The following is a 23,576-nucleotide window of genomic DNA, read 5'->3' as shown; positions in this document are numbered from 1 at the left end:
AGACGAACCAGCGATGGCCAGCAATTCCCACCGAAGGAGAATGAGCCAGCCAGCGCAAAAAAAAGGGGGTAAATTCGGCTATCCTGAACAGGGGACTCCCGGGGCCGCCCCGCCGTGCATGGCCAGAGGAGTTAGGTATCAGGATCCCAGTCCGTCTACCGCCTGCTGGTGATGCTCTTGGTTGCTCTCTCAAGGGGCAACTCATCCGCGATCTGATGGCTTGCGACCAGACACGAGCGGGTCCGTATTGTTGCTGCTATCTTTTCTGTCGTTGTTCTGGTGTCGTTGTTTTTGCCTGTTCTATCAATATATAAAAAAAAGCCGCCCGATCGATCAGTCACGTGGTAAGCCCGAGGCTCAACCGAAGAAAAAGGCCAAAAAGAGCAAAAAGAAAAAACATCAGGACGAGATACGTCCAGCTTCGATCTCAGCGTCGGCTCTTACATCATCTCGCATCTGCGACTGGTCTCCTCCGTTCGATCGCGGGATGCGAATGGGACAGCGACGGACCGTGCAGTGAACATCGTCTCTCATCGCCAGCATCGCAGCCATCACCAAGTTTGATACAAAATCCTGGGAACGATCCTCGCGCGGTCGGATGATCAAACACGCAGATGCTAATTGTCTAACCTTACCCTGCCTGCTGGGCAAACTGGAAATTAGCCTGCTCCCTGTTCGGATCTGCCTGTCTTCGGCGGACTGAAAGGTCGTATCGGGAGGGAAAATTATCCACCACTAGGGGCCTCCTGTTCCACTATCTCAGCTCCACTGGCGCTGCTTCCTTGATCCCTGATCCTTCATCCCTGGCTCCCTGATCCCTGGCCCTTATACTTGTTCCCCTGGTTCAGAGATTGGCCCAGGAAAGTCAATCGATACGAACGGCTCCGACATTCTTCACTCGGGAACGACCTTACTAAGCGGTCTTGATCTCTGCTGGACTCCACCATTTCTCCTTCATAGGAGGGGATGCGAGATGACTGCCCTCTTCCCCCAGTCGATACGTCCATCGTCTGGCGTGAACCTGTTCGGCATAGGGGGGGACAAATGCTCGCGGTGAGCTTCTGCACCGACCTTTTTTTTTTTTTTTTTTTTTTTCCTTTTTTTTCTTGTTTTTTTTAATGTTTTGAATTTTTATATAGGGGGGTTGTTTTTTACCCTTTTCCCTTCCCCTTCGATCCATCATGAAAAGGCAAGGAAGAGGATTATGTGCAGACTTCCCCATGGAGTCGGAGGTGCAGTTTCCAAGAGTCGTGAAAAACCGTTAACGATGACCAGGTAGTGCGCAGTGCATTTGCATCTTCTTGTACATCTACTCGATAGGTGGAGCCCTCGATCCTGGATACTGGCGGTATCTTTGTCGATTTTGTAGGAGGATGGACTCGGGCAGACCCGAGCCCTCAGCCTTTTCCATTCCCTTGCCCTGGTCGTTGCTCTGCATCTCAACGTTCTTCCATATTCTTCTCTGGGCCAGTTTCGAGGTTGACACTTCTGTGATACGTAAGAGCCGAAGCCGTGCATCCCACACCCACGCAGGCCAAGAATCTCACTGCTTCTTCATCCATACATCGGCCGAAGACATGCACACAAGCATGTCAGCGCCATATGTCTGGCCAGCTTGTTACGTCTAGAGTAAATCAATGGCGCCACCATTTTCTTTCTTTTGTTTGTTGCTAAACATAGCCAAATCCTTCATATTCACCCCCGCGCCGCGCCTCCGGCATGTGGCGATCAGCTGCTTAAGTGCAATGCTACTCAACCAACCTGAGGGAACGCCTTGCATGAAAGGTCACACAAGATACGCATATTGACACGCTGGCTCGCATTTGGACGGTTCCTCTCGTTGTACGGAGTAAACAGCTGCTGACACGCGAGCTCTCCGCGGGGGTAGCCGAGTAAAGAGGCGAAACGACAAGCTGAATGCATCGCAACATGGTCGTCTCGAATGCATATACTCAAGCATTGGCATTATTTCCCTAGTCATTTTGAAAAAGAGTTTCACATCTCTCATCACGAACCACATATCGTACGTTCGTCCTTTGCCAATACATACGTGTGCGATTTCTTCGGTCTACCCCGGACCCCGTATATAGGGGACCATGGCCAGGACTTTTTCGTCTTGTCATCATGTCATTCCCGCCTCCCGCCCACTCTTCTCATACATATGCATGTTTACGATATATCCCTCAACGGACTTAAGAATGGGTTGACGCACGCCAAAAGATGGCCCGGAGGATAAAGAAAAGCCTAGGCTTAGACTCCATCGACAAAATGCGATCCCCTGGCCAACTAGACTACTGTCGAAGAGAAACCTCCGGTGTTCAATAAACGCCGTTCGGTGAGTTTACAGAATGGTAGCGAGAGTTTACTGTGGTCAATGGCTTCCCTGACCGCCGAGCCGAACTTGATTCAGGCACCAATTTCGGCCCGATGGCGTTAATGCGGACCACTTTGCGATAGCAAACAGCTTGATGCGATTGAATCTCTGACCAAGAATCACCAGTCGGACTCTGCAGGTAGTGCCAAAAGCGAATCTGACACAATTGTGGGACTTTTTTCGCTGCTCAGAACCCGTTCTTGAAGCTGTAGCTCTCATTAATGCTGAGATGCAGACGGAAAAAGGTTAAACCGCCCAAGTTTTCTCCAGTTTTGGAAGTCTTCACCCTTCCTTCGCTTCAATAGTCTACTTTCTTGCATCTCATCCCTGTACACGCTAATGAAGCAAATCACTTTAGTCCTGATGTCCACCCGTGCAGTGGAGACAGGGGGTAGCGGGTTGTAAGTCTTCCCCTTAACCTATATATTATTGCAAAAATAGCACACTTCTCCTCCGTACCTAAGTGCCTGGTTGTTGACGTTAGCACTGCTACCATATGCAGTCGTTGGCAACATCTGAATTATACTATATCATCGTATATGATATAGCTCTGCATGGTTGATGGCGCAATTGGCCTTTGTGGACACCTTAACCTTCCGTTATCTCTCCTCAATTGGTTTCAATAGGCGGCTTCAAATCCCTGTATGCTCCGGAGGTACTATACCATCTGCTATGTACATGGGCCACTTGGAGGGACGACCCTCGACACTCCTCCGCATTAGTCGTCTGTCTCGGGATTGATACTTCATCGGATGGCGACCAGTCCATCTCCGACAAATGAGCAGGCATGTATATACATATTCACCCCTGTCGTCAAGCTTGGAAAGCTCTCCCTAGTGCGACTATACCTTGACAGCCCGGAAAATTGTTCCAGTCGACTGGTCACTTAGCTGGCCGACTCCTCCTCTGCCATGTACGGGAATGCAGCCTAATCCTGAATATCTCCTTCCCACGCCTTTTCTTCGACTCAAGGGACGGCCTCCATGACCGATAATGCATATACCCTAGGAATTTGGAAAACTAACACCAGAACTTTGAAATCACTAAGACTTGTAGCGGAATGTTGTTGCCGATGCAGCTACTATGTGGACCACTACATGAATACCAATGAGGCCGTCAGCCCATACTCCATGATCTAGCGGCCAGGCCGCAAGTACGAAGCACTCTGCCGTATATTCATTCCGACCGACAGAGTACATATTATTCTCTTATCACGATATTGTCACCCCCACTCGATAGACACGGCCCGATAGGCAGTCGTGTTGAAGGGCCACCGACGTTGCATCCCCATCGGCATTCTCATCGGCCTCAACTTGGACAAGAGCTATCCCCGTGCTATATCTTGTTACATATGCAGGGAGCATCAAGCTATCCATGAAATATAATGCGAGTGTGCACACTACCCTAACTCTTTCACTAATTGCAAACCATAACTCCTTACTCCGTATTGCTGCAGCCGGTGAGCTTTGAGTTCGATCTTGGTAGAAGAAGTCTCCGTCCCCTGTAGATCATACAATATTACCATATATGGCAAATACGAACGAGTGTCGGTGCATCATTTGAAGTCCACTCTCACAGAGTCTGCATACTCAAAAATATTGGCAATGGAATTTTCCCGGAAATTGGACGGGTAATTAGGATGCGAAGGAGAATGAAAAGATATAGAAGTCTTGACAACAAACTTGGCGACGCCATGAATCTCAGCCCATTGATACCCTTCTGGATCAAAGACATTAAACTTCCCGCTGGCTCTTACGTTTGTATGCGAGGAGAAGAGAACAAGTGTCCAACAGGTCTCAACCCAAGGCCTCGAGAATAACAACATTCAAACACTCTGAATATCCATTTGTCGGGACTTGGCTGTCTTGACTGAACCCCGCGCCGCGTCCTCCGTTTTTTTCTATCTACCGGCCTCCTATTTCGACAAGGTCGGAAAGGGAGGGGTCGGGTTATGCGCTTCCATCTCGATAGGATCATGCGGAGGAGGAGGAGATCCTTCTAATTCCGATATTTCTCTCCAGTCTCGACTCGTTTCTACGACCGGCTGTTTCTTCATGACTGTCACAGGACTACCCGAAACTTCGGACGCAGTCCTTCGATCCGCCGTATCGTCGTCTCCTTTCTCTTGTGGCGCCGCTTGCTCCAAACCCCCATTACTCCGCCGGCGAGGACGATACACGAAAAAGAGCCAACATATGCTAATGATTATTCCAATCAAGCACACGCCACCTATCGTACATCCAACGATCGTGCCAGTATAGTCGTGCTTCATGTCCGGACTTGACGATGGTTTTGCCGATGGTGTCCTAGTTGGGACTGGGGCGGTGCACTCGTCTATACTATACAATATCCATGATGTATTGTAGCATATTGCTATCTCGGCGGACTGGACCACTGAAGAGGAACACGGTTGGTCTGCGATATCGTCCTTGCCGTATAATGTCACTTCAAGAAAGGCAAGGAAACGAAAGTTAGTATATATTGCGAACGGAGTCACGATGATAGCTTACTACCTAGCTGGGTAGTAAGTTATTGGGAGAGCGTAGGAAGCTCGCGCGATAAAGAATGGGCTGCTTATTTCCTACCATCACAGCCCTCATCAAGGTTAACAACCTGGAAACTACCAAAATTTCCGGCCCGTCTAAGTCTCGTACACGTTCCATTAGGATATCCATTTGGCCCATCGAACGATCCTAGAGAGTTCTGGCAACTCTCATCGGTGAAGGTCGCGATGCTCGAGGTAGATGCCACGAGGCTGAGTTGCTGTAAGAATATCAATAACAGGAGAAGGGTAGGCGCCCCCAGCCAGGACAATAGTGAGCCATCTGTGAAGCCCATCGTCACGGCCAGTTATGACCCCCGGAAGGATCGTCGAATTCTAAAATAATGAGAACCGGAGAAGGATGAGACTCTCCTGCTTCGCGCTGCCATCGCAGCAGCAAGATAACCGTTCGTCTAGCCCCCTCATAACCAGCCTCATCGAGCAAGATTTAGGGGGATTGTGTTACAAGAAAAAGGAAAGGCCTGTGTGCCGTGGTGAAATTGCAGCTCGTTGGCTCGATGTTATACACATTCTGCCCCGTAGCCCAATAGGCGTGATTTCACATTAGAGGTTGGGCCGGGATCAGCCATAGGTTCTCATGCTTTCCACTTAGAAACTGTGGACAGCTTCGCCTTGCATGGCGAGTGCTTTTATAGACGTTCACTGGCCGCTTTTTCTCCTTTTAAAGGTACTATGACTTCAGCCGCTGCGCCGTTAAAAGTAACCTTCAAGCCCTCAAATCACGGTCTTCTTTTTTTTTTTTAGTCTATATTTGGATATGTCAACGTCAACCGCAAGACAGATACTTGATCATGTGGCCATACCCATCAGATGATGCTTTTAAGGGTGATATATTCTGTATCTCTCTTGGATAAGAACAGGGTTAGCGAGAATATGGACGTTGAAGCAGACCAGGCCCGCGACCTAAAGAAACCCACCGCAGCCGTTGTACCCGCTGAGCTTATTTGAACCGACAACACCGGGTTGTTTATTTTCACAGCCATAGAAGACAACGACATCTCAGCACATCCAATGCTTCATATCGTCCTTCCACCCTCTCCGGCGGTAAGTATGTCTCATATAGGCTAGGCAGAGGGGAATACGCTGTGTTTACATTCCACGACCTGCCTTCAGTCTACTTCGTCTACAATGAGCAAGGAAGGCAGACACTGCATAGTCAAGATCAATTTCTCTTCTACTCTCATTCAAAGAACCTACTCGATGCATAAAGGGCTCTCGAAATTTACAGCCCAAGCCAGATGACCTATGGCGCTACCATCGAAGTTACTGTCATATATTTTCGGCACGTATCCATCTCCAGCATCTGCATAGAACTATAGTTCCTCGAGCCACAACCACGGACAAACTAACTAAATATTTGGCAGGAGAATAGTGCCTCAATACAATGAACGTATGGAGTACTGATTCGACACCGTTGTGCAAGTATATGAGTGTTGTCATCCGATGGCGAGTATACCAGGCCTGACTCCACCATCTGTTGATCTAAACCAGCCAGGCCTTCCTAAGCAGAAATATACAAATGCCGTGGAAGGATCCCATACAAAATTCGGCCCTTACACAAAGATTTATCACCGTACGGACTACCCCGTACGGAGTACGGAGTACTCCGCGCTTTTCTGTTGAAGGACCTTTTACTTATGCTATCTCTTCTCGGAATACCTACATAATACCACGGGATCGATCGCACGATTTGGTTCCCCTACCTCCTTTAGCTCAAACCGCGCTACCAGCCCAGCGGTACGTTCCAAGCTTACTCCGTACAATAATCCCAATAATGAGTTAAACCCAGTCATTTCAATCTGCCACGCCCAGCGCCTGGACGATTAAAGCATCGGATCTTCAAGCATAGGATCTTCTCCCGCGATCGCCTCAGTCATCTCAGGAGATATTCTCCGGCAGGTTTATAATAAAGGGATCTAAGTAATAAGCGTGAAACCGTTGCGTGGCGTGGTCAGAGACACGAAGTATATAGTTGCCAACACTCGGGGCTACGACAAGACCAACCTCCCCGGAGAAAAGGAGATCCCTATAATCGTCAAACAAACTACGTTAGGAAACAGGTTTGCATTATATACCTAGGTAGCATCCCGCTGACGCGCTGGCAGGTGCTGAAACGTACTAATTCGCCTCGCCGGATGGAGATTAACTTGGTCATTAGCGCTTGTGAGGTCGTCTGAGTGTTACATAGAGCGACAACGGCTCTGTCAAACTTTGTCATGCTATCTTATTGACTAACACTTTCTTCAAAATACATAGTCTTCGAGCTGCCGTTACTCCGATCATCTTTTCGGCAACTCTTGATATTTAATCACCGGACTCCTCTCTCCAACCCCATGGGTCCGCTACTCTTCAGACTAGACTCAACAGACACGCATCGTGACCCTGATGATTACTAAAGGGGAAAGCAAACGATACTTCAACGTTGAGACTTTGGGCTTGGTTCGACTACCAGCCGCCGACGGCATGACATAACGCTACAAACATTACCGACTTCTAGACCTAGAGTGTCTTAGATGATTAATTAAACTCCCCTCGACTATGAGTTAAGGTATATAAGCATTCTGGGGACCTTGGGTTGATATATTATAATTGGCCCTTCCCCCGCCTTGTTCCAGGCCTTTTGATCAGTAAAAAAAGGGGGGAAGCTGCGTGCCCAATGAATATTTAGGCACGGGATTTTATCGCGCGTGCGAAGAATTAAGCCTTGATGCAGGCCGCGATTACCAGCCGATGGCTTGACAGGAACAACATGCGGTTTTCGTTGCTGTTGACGGATGATAAGAGGGCGACTAATCTATGACTTTTCAGCTCGCCTATCCTCAGTGTTTACCTTCCTCTTGCCAACGGAGGTTTGGGTTCCAAGACCCTGCCGGTCTTTTGCAGGCATAGCTTCTGAGAGCCCGTCCGGCCTTACGGAGGCTGCGTCAGTCTGCAGGTCGAAAGGAGAGCTTCCCCAAGTCGGGCTTTGTTACTTTGAGCCCAACGGCATTGGTCTTAGCGCCGCTTAGTAGCCAGTCAGGGGCGAGTGGCATGTGCCAGGGGTCTGTCTAGGATGGTTGGGTTAGCCGTGTGATGGGCACAAGCTTGAGATGTGTTCGACTTGATGGGCGCCAATATCGTGAAGAGAACTTGGCTGTCACACTCGCAAAAGTCAATGTAAGGGCTGGCCGCAGGGAATACTCTTCAACCGCAGGTTTTGCCCCCTAACGGTCTGTTAGTAATGGATTCCTTTTCAAGGCTCAAAGCCCGTGCGAATCGGAACTGTGGACCAACGAAAGAGCAGAATTTCTTTTGCAGCTTCACCCGCTAACATCTGATCAACAGCCCAGCACCAACGGAGTGACTCGGCAAAGCAGCTTTCCTCCTTCTTGCATGCATCTGGAGTCCTCCTATGCACGGAATTCAGGCTTCTCATGTCAAGGAACTTCGTTCTGTTCGCTTTCCTTCGCTCACTTCACTTCTCAGGCCGTGTCCTCCCCAGACTATGGCCGCTTAACCTTGTCATACAAGCCTTACTATCACATACGCTCGTTGCCCCTCTACTCTCACAGTCAGCTCGAACCCCTTGACGTCCAGTGTCACATCGAACACTCCCTTTTGTCTCAATTGATACATGTCTCGGAAAGAAGTCGTGGTTTAGCGGCGCAGTTCCTGGCAATGGACATATAGCCTCTCTTATAGACTGTGTGTGTGTGTCGTCGATGGAGCTCCTAAGTTGACTACCACCCATGGTTTCGTATCGGCGATGAGAGATTACGCTTGAAATAGATCAACGGACGAAGGCATTAAATAACTAGAAAAGATTGACAGATGAACGCTGAACCCCCTTCCACCGTCGGTTCTCGAAGGGGAGTGCGGCTAACGCCAATTCAAACAACCAACAGGAACTCGACGGTTCGTGTTAAGCCTCCCCTCCCAGAAGAGCTCGATGGCGATACATCGGGAAATCGCGTTCCACTGCGTCCTAAACCACACGGCTTCACCCTCCGGCGGTGGTTCGCAAGGGCAAAGCCTAGCCGTCAATCTACCTCGAGCAGAGACTCTCCTACTCCTGCCACAGAATCGCCCACCATTTTCGGAATTACCAGCCCAATTTCAAGAATAACACCATCCCCCGTCCCCAGCGTAAATGCCACCCCAATTTCGGTTAAGTCTCCAATTCAAATCCCAGCTGCCAACTTTGAGAATCAATCAAATGCCGAAGACACGGGTCCTATGTCAACGTGGGATCCCCCGCCTCTCTTTATGGTTTACCCGCAGGCCGTAAAGCATGCTACGCTCCCGTACCCTACGATGTCCACTGAAGATATTTTGCGCCGCAAGGCGCGTCGAGACCTGAAAGCACGCAATGATAAAGACAAGGCTACGGACGCTGATACTAGACCAGATGGCCCAGGTCCTAAGGGTGTAACCAAGACAAAGAGTTGGAAGAAAGGCAAAAAATCGCACACTAGGAGCCAATCTAGCCAGTCGAGCGGCATGAAATGGACACAGAAAATATTCATATTGGTGACCGGCGGATATCTGCTACAGTATAGTGTTGACGGTAATTTTGATCGACTCCCTGAGGCGGTGTTGGCCTTGGGTGGGGACTCAGTCGCATTTGCCTGTGATGCTATCCCAGGAAAACACTGGGTTCTACAAATATCGCAGACACAAGATGACATCGAACCAAGCGTGGAGCCGAAGAAAACTATACTCGGGCGGTTTCGACGGAATAATACCGAGCCTCAGAAACCAGCAAGCAGTTTCTTATTGGTGCTGGATAGTGCAGAAGAGCTGGCATCTTGGCTTATGTTCGTCCGGCGTGAAATACAGGGTCTCGGAGGGAAGGACTATTCCACAGAAACTCCTGGATTCCATCGGCTTCAACCCCCGCAGATGACACACCAAAGTCACGAAGGCATCCGGAATAGCCTCGTAGACCAGGCCTTGTCATCTCCATCGAGCGCAAGGAATAGCCAAATATCCGTCCCTGGACCACGTACGGATGATATGACGAAACGAGAAAACCAAAAACCTGTGCATCAATCAATCGAGATACCCTCACCATCATCGCTGGCAAGTACACCGGAATTAGATAACCTTAGACGAGAGTCAAGGCTATCATATGTTTCTATCGGGACGCGGACTATGCCGAGTTCTCAATCCTCATCATCTTCTGTTACTACCAGAACCCCAGCTTCCAGAAGCCCTTGCTTGGAGTCGCCAAAAGCCGGCCGTGTCGCGAGCACCGATTTAGGGATTAGGAGCAGGTCTTTTGTTAGACCCTCTGTTAAACCAGAGGAGGTTATCAACGAGACACCCTCTCCTCCACCCCGGTCTGAACATCGCGTTACTTCACCTACACCAAACTTTAGCCATCCAATTCTCAACAAACGAAATTCAGTTGCATCTAGTCCCAAGACTACCTCTTTTCCGGTTGATAACGGAATATGTCAGAGCCCTGTTTTACAAACCATTCCTGCTACCGAGATCAATGGCAGCCCTAAGGTTGACGAGGGCGTCAATTCCAATCAAAGTCCACCTCCAAGGAGGAGGGAAACCAGTAGTAACGGAATGCACCAACCTGAGCAAGCCAAAAGTAAACCCAAATTGGACGACTCAAAGTCACAGGAACAAGGACACTGTACACCTCGCCCACTCCTCCCTTCGTCCATCCCCGAGCATACTCCTCGAATACGAAGGTATTCGTCCTCCGATAGTATACAAAATTCCTGCCGTCCAGCTTCTGAGTATCGACCGGCCTTGTCCATCCTCGAAGACGACCCGTTAGATGTACCCCATCAGGCCCCAGGGTTTCAGTCCAGGAACAACCCACACGACTTACGGCAAAGGCCACAGAGCTTAGGGCCCAGGACCCTTAATGAACCAAGAATTAAGACATCCAGAAACGTCCGTCAACCAAGCCCCAACCCGGAACCTAGCCAGGACCCAACACGACGCCGACGATCTATGACGGTGAAATCATGCAATGGTAGAAGGGCTTCCATAAACTCTCTTTCAAGCAGGAAAAGCATGTCACATATTCCCCACGGCCCACCCCCAGCTCCACCTCCAACTTGCCCTCTACCAGAAGTACCGCCGATTGTATTCTCCGAGCCATCGTCTCCATGTGAAAATTCACGACTTAGCATCATTAGCTGTCAATCGCTACCACAAAAAAGCACCCAGTATCATCCTCGATAGATGAAATACCAAGGTCGTCAGGGGTATCCGAGCACCTTCATGTTGAAGGAAGCAAATCGGCTGGCCACCATATTCCGGCGTGCCCCAAAGCTGGCCGTGCTGCATATTTCTCTTATTTGCATATTTTAACAAAGCATTGCGTCATTCCGTTTACAGTTACGTGTTTCATTCTGTTGAGTAGTTCCTCGTTTAAACCATCTCCCAATATGCGACTCATGATACCCTCGTTGTTTTTGCTTCATTCAGGATTCAACTGCGCGTTCCATCCGCTTACTGTTTTGATTGGACACGTAACCGCATACATGTACCATATTCATGCCACATTTGCACCATATACCCTAATGCCTACCTATATTTTACATGTACGCTACTCAAAGGGAATAACTCCAAATAACCAACCTCCTACCGGAACTCTTAGCCCATTCCTTTGACAGATATCCTCTCATTGCGTCTACTACGTTAGCTCTTATACCCCTGACCACATCGATATCCAATGTCGCTCAACCGTTATTTTTTTGACTTCATTTCATATATAGATATATATTATATATATCCTACCGTCCCTGGCTTTCCTGGTTTCCTTTCCCTTGGATACGACCGATAAGATATGATGTGATCAAAACGGAGTCGCAGGAGAAGCTGAGCCGACAACACAGCTTCTATCCAATATCCATAGTTTCTTATGTTCCTTCATCATTTTGGTTAAAAATTCGGTCTCATTTCCCACACAATAGCATTGTATAACCTGATCTTTATCTTTAAAATACTATTACAACCATGACCTTTATTTAACTAAGTAGTCAGCTACCGAGATTGGGCGGTGTGCTAAAGCTACACCGATGCACAACCTCTGCTTGCAGCGCCTTTGATATAATAAGAAGATGGAGAACGTAACGCCAGGTTTATTTTAGGGTAATTATTCATACATCGTAATATATAAACCGAGCCCTCGAAAAGAGACTTAAAAGACGAATAACCGTTATAAAAAAACAAAAGTGCCAAATAGGTTGAAAGTCGACAAGGTAGAAGTAGTCCTAGGCCGGATGTTTGGCTAAATGAAGCAAATAAGAGGGAGAATATAAAAGAAAATGGGAAGGTGTGGGGTATATGAAAAATTATTCTTCATTTGCTTATCGGTTTTCTAGGGGTAGAAGCTACTCTTCTTCAGCATCCTCTACGCTAGCAGCAAATGCATGCCTAGCAGGTGAGTGTTCGGGTTTAGCTGATTCCATGGGAGCGGCGGGCGCGGCATTATTTGTAACTGGGGCTTTTTCGGCAGAAGTAGCAGCGGCGGGAGCAGCGACGGGAGCAACAGCAGGCTTAGAGGATGACTTGGACTTGGAAGATTTTGAAGATGCTGATCCGTCTGTTTTCTTGGATTTCTTCTTTTTCTTAGTCTGTAGAAATATAAGGTGTTAGCCATTGTAATTTCGTTGCCACAGTCCAACCGGTATTAGTATATACGCGGGGCAATATAACATACCTCTTGCCAGCCCCATAAAGGTACGAAGCTCTCGAAGAATCCAACGTCCTCAAATAGGTTCGGGAATAGCCATAGACCTGGTGAAGCGACGAAGAACGTGACTGCGAAGAGAATAAGACGGAAGATTGCCATGGCGAAGAACAGGCAAAGTAATCCCATCATGCCAACACTGAGGTACCAAACACCCTGTCTAAGCATAATGGGCCACAAAGGAAACATGACGACGGCCATGATAGCAGCCAAAACTCCAGCGGCCATCGCCTTCTGCTTCCACTGAGGTCCCTCATACAGCCAGACATAATGCGTCATAGGATCGGTATCTTGATGTTGTTGTATACGAACAGTCCATAGACCCTTGACCCTACCTTTCTTTGGCGGTGGCTTTGCGTGGTCATGGCCCTCATGGGGGTCAATCTTGGAGACTTTCAGCGCGAGAAGGGACATTGGTAGAAGTTTAAAAGCGTTTTCGGCGGAAGCTAGGTCGGTGACTGGTGGTAGGTTGGATTTTGGCTTAGCAGATGCTTTGGCGTAGGCGGGTGATTGAAGCGCCCGCAATGCTCGTTTAACTAATAACGTGTCAGCGGCTGGCTCTCCTTAAAATTGTATATCTGCGGGCCTCTATATGGTTACCTTTAAACAGTTCCTTGCGCCGGCCGTCCAAGATACAGGCTCTAGGCTTCAGATTCTGCGATTTCAAAAATTGCGCAACTGCTATGCCCTTTGGATCTGGTGGTGCTCCTGAGTTTACAGGCACTTGTGTTTGTTGTTGCTGCTGCTGCTGCTGCTGTTGATGTTGATGCTGTCCGCCTCCCTGTTGCTGTTGCTGCTGCTGTTGTTGTTGTTGTTGCTGCTGCTGCTGCTGTTGCTGCATTTGATGTTGTCGTAAGGCCTGCGCCTTTAGTTTGTGAATGAACTGCTCGGGAGTCAGGCCCTGTTTAGCGGCCTCTGCGGCAATCTGCTCTCGCTGCATCCTGCCGAATTCCTCGAGTGTCATCCCTCGTCTTTGCGCCTCGGCGGCCATCTGCTGCTGCATAGCCGCTATCTGCTCCGGAGTTGGACCAGGGGCTGCCATGGTGAAGACGTTCTCGACTTATATTCCCTATAAAAACAAAGACGCCCAGAGCCTGAAGACAGAGTGGCACGAAAGGTGGTGTTGGACAAAAAATGAAGCCGCGGGCGATGCAATTGGAAGTTCAACAGTGGCCAGATCGTTGATTACGAAAGCGTACCGTACCGAAATTTGGGATGACTCAGCAACCATAAAGTCCATGACGCTAATAGTCACGTGTAGCGGTATCACGTGATATGGAGATAGAACCGCGTATCTTTTTATCTCCATGTAACAAAAACACGACGATAACCAGCATCCGTCCCCCAGCTTCAGCCTCCTCCCCATCACTCTTCTACCATGGTCAATTGCTGTCTGCACCGGCTGATGCGTAGAGTTTACCTGCGAATTGCCGATGCGGAACTTCATACCTGACAAGAGTGCGTTCCTCATCCCACCATGGAACACCGTTGAACTAGTATGTAGGATGGATGCCTGAGAGGAGTTTGAATGTGCTTGTGATACATTTGCTAATTTGGCTCTTTCTATAGTCTCAGAGAGATGTTTCACTTCAAATTCCGCTCGACTATGTGACGCTTCCTGCTGTATCACTCTCGGCGGCGTGTTTCGGTGCTGGATTATATGAGGACGATGCGGCTCGGAAGTGCATATCCAACCTGCTGGCAGTCGGCTACAGACGTCTGTACGTGGACGTATATTGGTCATCAGAAGGGGATCTATGGGGGCTTTGCCCGATAGACACTGTCGGCGCCCGTCCAACTTCAACTATCCCGACTAGCGCGCCATCTGGGGATATCACGTCAAGCAGAGCCTCCGCTATTAATCCGTCTTCAACCTCGGCAGCAGTCAATAGCAAGAAAAAGGCTCGCGCTGCGCAAGAGAGAAGTGAGTCCGGGCCTGAGATATACAACCTAGGGCCGTACTCGTGTACGCAGTCCCTCAACATCTCGACTTTGTCAGCGGTACTAGAAGAGTACTTTCTGAGCACTGAAAATACCATAAACGCAAACATGCTTTATTTAATTATCAATATGCACGCTGCTGGTTCGTCTGACTCGCCGGATGAACCTCCAAAGACGCCTGATTTGAGCAGCCTTCCGTCCCCATCGCGTTTACTTGGTAGAATGTTAGGAAGTTCGCTGCGAAATTTTATCTATAGCCCAGCCAGGTTGATGGAGAATCGTCAGAATCTGAATGAATCTTGGTTTTCCGTTTCCCCATCCCAACAACCCATCGCGGAATATCTCACGACAACTGTGGATAGTAAACATCATCTTGCCACGGCTAATGGATGGCCATCGACCGGTTTCGCTGTTCTAGCTCGAGCTTCAAGGCTTATCATGGGCTGGGGGACCATTGACCCTCAAATGTCATCTTACAACTTTACAGGGGACCCTATGGTATTCCCGCCAAATTCACTGACATCTCGCATAGATATCCAGGTTGATGCGGCAGCTAATCTCACAAAAGGCTGCCTCTATGACCCTAGTTCCACAGGAGTGTCGACTGATGACCACACATGGGCCGTGGCAGAACTCCCCCAACGAAATTCATCCGACGAAATAGCGCTATTAACCCGGCAATTTGTATCGTGTGGCATATCTCCCGTCGTTAACTATACCCTCCTTAACGTGACGGCTGATAGGGACATTGGACCTTATCGAAACGTTTCGTTTTCAACAACCTGGTCTTGGGCTAAGGATGAACCTCTCAACTCCACCGGTTCAACATCGTCAAAAACGAGAAACTCATATCGATGCGCAGCGATGGATGCGGCATTGTCAGGGAAATGGCGTGCGCATGAGTGTTCCGATGAATTCCGTGTTGCCTGCCGAGTCGGAAATTCTCCATACGACTGGATTATTTCAGAAAAAACGGCTAGCTACTTCACCGCCGCTGAAGCTTGCCCCGAACGTACAGCCTTCTCCGTCCCCAGAACCGCGCTTGAGAATACCTATCTCTATTCAAAGCTCCATCCGCAGCGTAATGTTACTACGGCAATATTACCTGATACCAGTGATAAAGACAGCGGTAGCAGCCAGTCGGTCTGGATAGACTTCAACTCTGCGGATGTGCCTTCCTGCTGGGTCACACATGGTGCGGCCGCACAGTGCCCGTATGAGCTGGATACTAACGAGATTGAAAGGCGGGCAATTCTTGTTCCAACGATTGCGGCTATCATCGTTCTCATCCTAACTGCTTTAACGTTGTTTGTTAAGTGTAATGCAAATCGGCGAAATTCGAGGAGAAGGAGGGTTATTGATGGATGGGATTACGAAGGAGTACCTTCGTAATGGGAATATCTCAAATTTTAAGCCAGGTACCTCGAGGCTTTATTAGGTGGACGATATTACTGAGCAGTTGGCTCAATCTTGCTTTGCTTTGACGGTTCAGTTTCGAAAAGGATTACCATACACGGCCCTATCCTTCTCTTAGATTTAGTACTGTAATCAAATAGAAACTGGTATAGGAAACGAATCTCACCTCCATTGACCTTCGGTGGTAATTTTGTGGCGTCGATACTCGATAGTCACGATCATACTCTACTTATGCCGCAGTTCGGCAAACGGTCTTGTGTTGATACATGGCATGTATGATGTAACAACATATATGTAATGGAAATTAAACAATAAGAAGTTATCACTTGTCCGCGAAGAAAGGATCTCCTGTTGTGTAATGATTATTTTTGAAACTGATTTTGATTTGTGGAGCAATTTATTTCAAAATGGCCTGCAGTATGATGGATACTGATATATTACGGATTCAGTCGATCTATTATTATGGCTGTTACCCAGAATAAATTAACAGCTTAGAGCACGGATTCATAATAAATGTATCTACTGTGGAAGATTTATGAGAATTTTTAATGACTTTGCTCAGCCCTGACTATGCTAAGAAGGTGGGATACACATTATATCGATTCAGGTGTTATACAATATACTATATAATACATCTCTATATGTCTATAGGCATCTAAAGCAAATTTATCTCTACGATAAAACCTCAAGCATATCGCTAACCTGTGCAAACTTCTCTCGGGGTTTCCCATTAGCCTGTCCACGCTCTTTCTCTACTCGATCAATCTCTTCCCAGTCCTTCCAGCTAGTTGGCTGTAAGCCTCGCTTCTCCGCCTCAGGGCGCACACCATCCCACCCAAGGCCAGTGCTTTCACCTCCAGCCCTAGAATTGAGGAACGCCATCTTGTCACTACCTCCATCACGATGTATCGCCCAATCTGCCGCAATAGCATCTGCCGTGGCAAATGCATCAGTCATCGTCGAAGCAATGACTCCCGTGGGGCCTCGCTTCACCCATCCAGCGCAATACACCCCAGGAACATGAGCTGGGAGATCATCGTCATTGCTAGAGGGAGGAGGATAGCTTAAAACTCTCCCCTGTCCATCGTTGGGTATTAATCCACGGGAAGAATTAAATGGAACATCAAGATCGTCCAATCCCGGGAGTGGGCAGGATTTGTAACCTATACTTCGGAAGCAAAGGTTTGCCGGTATATCTATATGGGCAGCTTTGCCATCGTCTGCTAAAAATGGGGAAACGGATGCTGTAGGAGAATAAGGATCGGCTGAGTCTAGCTGGTTTCGTGTAAATGTGATATGTGATAAAACTCCGGGGTTTTCTAGTGAAGAGTGGAATGAGCGAGGAGAAAGGAGGAAGTCAAGAGACCACCTCTTCGTTGAGTCTTCGAGTTTAGTGGAGGAGCCCTTAGCAAGGAGTTGGGTTATTCGTTTGTGGGCTCTTGGAAGTCCGGATATAATAGAATCTGGAGGAAGCAGATATTTCGGTATGGGTTCAAAGCCAGTTGAAGGTAGCTGCATAAGTTCCCGAACTTCTTTAATGGTGAAAGCAGCCTGTGATTGGACATCAGCGATTTACCAGAATTTGTGAAGCGTGGTCGTGACAAGGGCTTACCTGCATCGGCCCACGACGGCCAACAACTCTCACTCTCTTGACTTTACTCTTTGCAAGTTCCTCGAGAGCATGTTCTGACATATCTGTCTTCCGTAGAACGTCCACATCGGTTAACAATACCCTTGCAACGTCAAGAGCCACGTTCCCCTGTCCAATTATAACAGCGTCCTCCCCACTGGCCAGATCAGGTAATAGATTCCTGTATTCTGGTAGCCCGTTATACCAACCAACAAATGCCCTTGCAGAAAACACCCCGGTGAGTTCTCTCTCGTTGGGAATCCCTAATTCCCGATCCTTCGAGGCTCCGTACGAGAATAGGATGGCGTCATAATGCGGTTTCAGGACGCTAAGTGGGAGACCACTGCCCAACTCGACGTTCCCAATGAAATTAAATCGTGCCGATTCTGCAACCTCGGTGAATTTATCCTGGCAGTTCTGGAGCCGGTTAAGTATTAGCCGAAGAACTCGATAGCGTGTCGGGTACATTCACTTACCTTGACCTCAGGATGGTCCGGGGCAACACCGTATCGAACCAGCCCAAATGGAACAGGGAGTTGCTCGTACATATCAACAACTGCCTCCGGAACCTTCCCCATCAATCTATAAGCAGCGTAGAATCCCGCGGGCCCAGAGCCGACAACCGCGACCCGGAATCGCCGCGAGGGCGAAGCTGCAACATTAATACACCGTTTCTGCCCAAACCTTCTTACCGGTCGGATAAGAGGGTGGCTAAACAGTCGGGAACACCGAGGATATGGCTTTGGGCAAGTTATGAATGACATCGTTATCACCTACTGCCCCGTGCTCTGTGCAACTTCAAGTCTCTTCTTCCATTGTATCCTGAGGCGCGAAGTTAAAAACTATTAATCAGATAAGGCGCGCCAAGTCTTTACTATCTAATCTGATTAGATATGCTGAATAATCTGTCTCATGTGACAGCAAGTTCGCAAGGCGCAAATACTCTCCTTTTCTGCTTCAAAAGAGCGATCCCTACATGTTCGTTCTGCCAAAGATGAAAGTATTGGGGCTCTGAACAACATCTCCTCGGCTTAGAACTCGAACTATAACTGGTTTTAAGATGCCGCGTATTTTAATCGGCCGCTGATATGAAGTTCACATACTTCTATCGCCGGAGGAGCCGGGCGCTTAAGCATAGCTTGACAGATGGTATCTTCCGGGTTAATTCGATTTTATTGAAGACACATCTGTTGCATTCGTGGTCTTCTCATCTTGTTCCCAGGCTCGGCAAAATTACTGCTGGTAATCATACCTTGGTCCTTCTCTGAAAAGAATCGATAATAGCAACAGCTGGTGGAGCGCCGAGGGCATATTGGACTCACATCATAAATGCGAAGGTTAGTCACAATATGTACCGCTATTATTAGGACCGTGGTCGCTTTTCAGGCTAGCCTAGTCACCGCGATGGTTGTAGGCATTATCTTGGAGGCCATTAGCGTCCCTTTACTACAGGCGCCACTCTACTCGATGATCAGGCCACTCAGTGTTTCTCCAGGCATCCTGTTGACTACGGCACCCTTCCAGTTCCGTAGTAGGCTATCCTTCTTCGTCTATTTGCTTATTATTGTAGAATTCCCAGCTCCTGTCACTCCTATCTGACTTCTCGGATACTACCTCTACCCAAATAGACAACTCTACCGGCAGTCTCCTTGACAATCTAGATTACACTTACGCCGAATGGTGGAAAATTCCACCCGCGGCGAGTTGGGCATTTCGAAGCCTTTCACTCTATCTCTCCCGACTTTGATATAAAAATAATAACAATAAAGCCATGACGACATTCTTACGTCAGCAACGTTGAACGTGGAGATCTCGTGACGTCGTGAGATAAAGAGAACTTGCTGAGCTCGCGAGCTTCACTTTCTTCTTCACTCGCCCACGCAGCAAGTTATCAGGCTCTTTATGCGTTGAAAAGATCATCTGACCAGCCACAAGCCCAGCTATCAGCTTGATTTTGCTCGCTGCCATGCCCCCTGACCTAAATTCGCTCCCTCCTTCCCGGTCAACCTCCTCTTCGCCGTATCACACCCGCACGATGAGTAACTCAATGGACAACAATAACGTCGCGCGGTCGATCTCTCCTCGCTCTTCGTCGATATCACTACAAGCAACAGCTACAATGAACGCTGCCGCAGATTCATCCCGCCGTTCCTCGTCTGGTGCCCATCGAGGGTCCCCTCAGACTAGACACTCAGAGCGTCGTCGATCTGGAGCTAATTCGATTGCCAATCTTCATGAGGCCTCTCATTCTGATCCTACAGGCGCCGAATCACCTCGGAATCATCACCATCGCTCTTCTTTTGGCAGTGTTTTCCGAACTCATAGCCCTTCGAGCATTGCGGGGAGTCCTGTCATCGGTACTGGAGACCCCCACCATCAGCGTACTCCGTCACTTGGCGAGCTGCACCAGGAGCTCGAGCAAGAGCAGGAAGCACAAGTTGTAAGTAGTTTTTGGTTGTTCATCTATTCTCTTTCAGTTACACTTTATACTCATCTGTGTTTAACCAGAATCGGCTTCTTTTGATGATCCGCAACCAGCAAGCTCAGCTACAGCAACTACAGCAAACACAACCACAACCATCGGCAACCGCAAGCGGAACAGCCATCGATGATTCAACGCCGACTTCAGAAAGGTCGTTTTCATTCCCAATTATCCCTCCTCTACCAAGCACTGGCCAAAGAGGGCCTCTCCCGATGGGCTCTAGTTTCTCCGCTCGGAGGGGCTCAAGCACTGCAATGGCACCACTTACACCCATACACCCAGTAGGATCGCAGGCTGAATCCGGTACTAGCACTGGTGGTAATGAGTGGCTTCAACTTGGAGACTCTAACGGCAGACGAAGTAGCAGAGATGAAAATTCGTACTATCAGGCCGAAACGGCTAATTTGACAAGGGAAAACCAGATGTTAAAGGTTCGAATAAGGGAACTAGGTATGTGTTTTAACATAGAACTGCCTCTTCTCTACCTAACGATTGGTGTGCTGACTTATTGCATTCATAGAGCGTCAAGTAGCCGAGTTGACTGCAAGTGGCACGAACAACCCTCCACAGTCCACTCCTCAGCCTAGTGAACATAACCAGCCAGTCCCTACCAGTACCCTTGCTGATACACCTACTGTGCCAGCGGGCTCGGCCACCCAGACCGGGCCTCAAACACCAACAGCCCAAACAGACGACAAGCCGTGAGAATGCCACGATGAAAAGGACTTCTATTGAAACTTATGTGAGAAGGCAGCGCGTGCCTAAATCTTACGAATACCACTTATCCCCGGCGACAGGAGACGGCTCTAGATTGGCAGCTAGGAAGGTGGTAAATACCTTGGCCTACCAATCATACAAAGGATGCTCTAAACAAGGCACAGATATTTGTGATCGGAAATAAATAGCGGAGAGAAAACCAGTGCTGAGAAAGGAATTATGCTCCATGTAACATTACAGAATTATATTTTATCTCCTTGACCATTTTTGAAGGACCAGTCGAAAGTTTGGCAGAAGAAGATTGAGGAGGGGCTGAAGAGCCTCATATTTATCCGAGTGCACGCCGAGACAGATGAAAACGATTCGTTGGCAAGTTGTAGCCCTCCAAGTACTACATTATGAGATACCTGTATGGATTAGATAGATATTTTACTCCTGGAAGATACGAGCAATGAAGATTTTTTGCAAACTTCTGAACAAAACCATGAGATATTGTCTATCAAGTCGGATGTATTGAAAATGACTGCGATATATGTGATATATATATAAACGAAACAAGTAAGCAATACCTAAATCGTACAAGAATGGGTTATGGTAGCCCTTCCCAGCGGGATTTTCGAGTCCGGCAGTCTCTAAAAATGCACGAAGAAGTCTACATTTATAAGCTGGGACTTTTTTTAGAGCTTGGCCTTTTCGCTCTCCTTGAGAAGGTCGGGCATCAACATGTCTCGAACTTCACAGGCGGCTTCATTAAGGTAGAAGCTCATCCTCTCGGCACCAATCTTCTTGCAGACGATGTTGAATTGGATGCTACAAGGAAGAAAGAGGTTAGTTTAGCGTTAAAATTAGAGCATCATAAATCGTAGCGTGATCTTACCTGTTCTCGTTGATCATATAAGCGATTCCAAATCCTTCATCCATGACTTGACTCCATCCGTATCCGTTGAAGTATTCAGAGCTAAGCTGACTGGTACTCAGGAACCAGGAGCCACTGTACGCATATGCTGGGTCCTGGAAGAGCGAAGGAACAGCCTCGCCGTCACGGATCAACTTCTTCAATCCAAAGAGATGTCTGTCTACACCCTTGCCAACGCTGGCTTCGGCGGTATATTTAGAGTGTGCTGCCACGGCGGAGCGGAAGAGTTTGACCAACTCCTCTCGGGACACTGATGGGTCAGCTTGGGCCTTACAGAAGGCTACGCTGTTGTCGGACACGGAACGGGTGGTCTCGGTACGGCCGAGTTTGTATTTACGTGTGGAGGCGGATTCGTAGGTTGGTCTGTTCTTGCCGTACATCTTGAAGTATGCGAGTTGAATGAGCATCTGGACGTAGGCGTCTGGGCTGCATTTGAACTTCTTGATGAGGCCCTTACCGTAGGCCTGGAAGGCCTGGACGCGAAGTTCGTGCTTGTTGATAACGGTCTGGAAGTCTTGGGTGGCGGTGGAGATGTCCTTGAGAACGGAAGGGTTGAGTTCAAAGGAGATGGGCTGGGGCTCGGGGAGGTTAGAGCGAATGGATGGGTTAGAGTAGTCGAGACGGTTGCTGAAGATGAGCTGGTTCACATAGTCATTTAGACGGTGGGTTGGGGTACCGTCCATCATGCTGTGTTCGCCTAGGAAACCGGCTGTTCCGTTGTCGTTGACGATGAAGTTCAATGGTTTGTCGTACCAGCGGTTGGCGCCATCGCCGTGCCAGTAGACGTGAGCACGCTCCTCGAGAGTGACGGGCGACGCATCGTCGAGGCAGATGATGAAGGAAGCACCTTCGATGGTCTTCAAAGCAGCTTCGTTGGCAGGGCTGGCGGCCAGGAGGTTCTTGCGGGCAGCAGTCCAGAAGTCGCGGTTGGCAGAAGTCAAGGCTCCAACGGCGGGAACTCGCTCGGCTTTCTGGAGAATAGACTCGAATTGTTGTTGGAATTCGGAGGTGTTTAGTTGCTGGCCGTTGATCGAGGTTGGGACCTTGAACATCTGGTTCTTGCGCATGACGATGATATGTTCGTTCTCCTTGGCTGGGTATTTTTGAGGATAGTCGGCGCCATCAGCGGGGATACGGCAGCAGTTGAACATATACTGGTATGAGCTCATGGCCATTGGCTCCTTTCGCAGGTATTCCGGCTCGAGGGATCCGTCATCAACCTGTCTCTTGAAGTCCAGCACCGAAGTGGCGATAGCAGCAGCTCGCTTCGCAGGAGCACGTCGTAGTCTATCGTCCCGGTATGAGTAGAAGTAGCTGACGTATGGAACAACGGGATCACGGTAGGTCAGATAGGCGGTCTGATTCCACCATTCGTACAACCAATTCTCGGTCTTGGGATCCTCGTTTCGGGCAATCAGACGCCTCTGAAGCGTCTCTCCCTCACCACCTGGCTTGATGAAGTCGGAAACGGCTTTCTCTGTCTTCTTATACTCTTCCGCGGAGAGCAGTGGGTGTACTGATTTGAGGTATCGTTGTCCGGTCTCTTCCAGAGTAGGAACAGGCAACTTGGGAAGCGAATCTTCGAATCGAAGCATCTTGCCCTTTGACATGTCCTCCTTGTACCCTATCCACGCCGAACTATTAGCTGGATCCCTATCTTCATGATGTATCTGGCAACTCACCTGCTGGTACAGAGGATACCGCACGCCGGGGAGCCATTGCTTGGAGAGACTAGACTCAGCAGTTAGACACAACCCAACCGTATACAACGCAGAATAAAGGAGCCAGATTCGTCCTTTAAACGACTGTCTCTCGACTCCAAGATATACTTACTG

The 23,576-nt window shown here is 48.7% G+C and overlaps 6 protein-coding genes across 6 annotated transcripts; 3 read left to right on the top strand and 3 right to left on the bottom strand.

Annotated features, from left to right (window-relative positions):
• Positions 1-8,747: 8,747 nt before the first annotated feature.
• GIQ15_05848 (peptidase family M20/M25/M40 protein) lies at positions 8,748-10,642 on the top strand (the record flags this gene model as incomplete). Its single annotated transcript, XM_033553265.1, has 2 exons — positions 8,748-10,488; positions 10,548-10,642. The coding sequence occupies 2 exons, from the start codon at positions 8,748-8,750 to the stop codon at positions 10,640-10,642; spliced, it is 1,836 nt and encodes a 611-aa protein (XP_033404409.1).
• Positions 10,643-12,280: 1,638 nt separating this feature from the next.
• On the bottom strand, positions 12,281-13,053 carry GIQ15_05847 (translocation protein SEC62; the record flags this gene model as incomplete). The annotated part of the gene is made up of 2 exons (XM_033553264.1): positions 12,281-12,523; positions 12,610-13,053. The coding sequence occupies 2 exons, from the start codon at positions 13,051-13,053 to the stop codon at positions 12,281-12,283; spliced, it is 687 nt and encodes a 228-aa protein (XP_033404408.1).
• Positions 13,054-14,072: 1,019 nt separating this feature from the next.
• GIQ15_05846 (lectin C-type domain-containing protein) lies at positions 14,073-15,972 on the top strand (the record flags this gene model as incomplete). The annotated part of the gene is made up of 2 exons (XM_033553263.1): positions 14,073-14,135; positions 14,209-15,972. 2 exons carry the CDS (start codon positions 14,073-14,075, stop codon positions 15,970-15,972), a joined length of 1,827 nt encoding a protein of 608 aa, XP_033404407.1.
• A 696-nt stretch (positions 15,973-16,668) lies between these two features.
• On the bottom strand, positions 16,669-18,204 carry GIQ15_05845 (NADPH:adrenodoxin oxidoreductase; the record flags this gene model as incomplete). The annotated part of the gene is made up of 3 exons (XM_033553262.1): positions 16,669-17,508; positions 17,609-18,043; positions 18,103-18,204. 3 exons carry the CDS (start codon positions 18,202-18,204, stop codon positions 16,669-16,671), a joined length of 1,377 nt encoding a protein of 458 aa, XP_033404406.1.
• Positions 18,205-19,592: 1,388 nt separating this feature from the next.
• On the top strand, positions 19,593-20,813 carry GIQ15_05844 (uncharacterized protein; the record flags this gene model as incomplete). The annotated part of the gene is made up of 3 exons (XM_033553261.1): positions 19,593-20,066; positions 20,135-20,558; positions 20,629-20,813. The coding sequence occupies 3 exons, from the start codon at positions 19,593-19,595 to the stop codon at positions 20,811-20,813; spliced, it is 1,083 nt and encodes a 360-aa protein (XP_033404405.1).
• Positions 20,814-21,502: 689 nt separating this feature from the next.
• On the bottom strand, positions 21,503-23,460 carry GIQ15_05843 (carnitine acetyl transferase; the record flags this gene model as incomplete). Its single annotated transcript, XM_033553260.1, has 3 exons — positions 21,503-21,635; positions 21,703-23,365; positions 23,424-23,460. 3 exons carry the CDS (start codon positions 23,458-23,460, stop codon positions 21,503-21,505), a joined length of 1,833 nt encoding a protein of 610 aa, XP_033404404.1.
• Between the last annotated feature and the right edge of the window lie 116 nt (positions 23,461-23,576).

Source organism: Arthroderma uncinatum (genome assembly GCF_011692745.1).
Source record: "Arthroderma uncinatum strain CBS 119779 chromosome Unknown scaffold4, whole genome shotgun sequence".
NCBI lineage: Eukaryota > Fungi > Ascomycota > Eurotiomycetes > Onygenales > Arthrodermataceae > Arthroderma > Arthroderma uncinatum.
The sequence above is the reverse complement of the archived record's forward strand: the minus strand, read 5'-3'. Positions and strand labels throughout refer to the sequence as shown.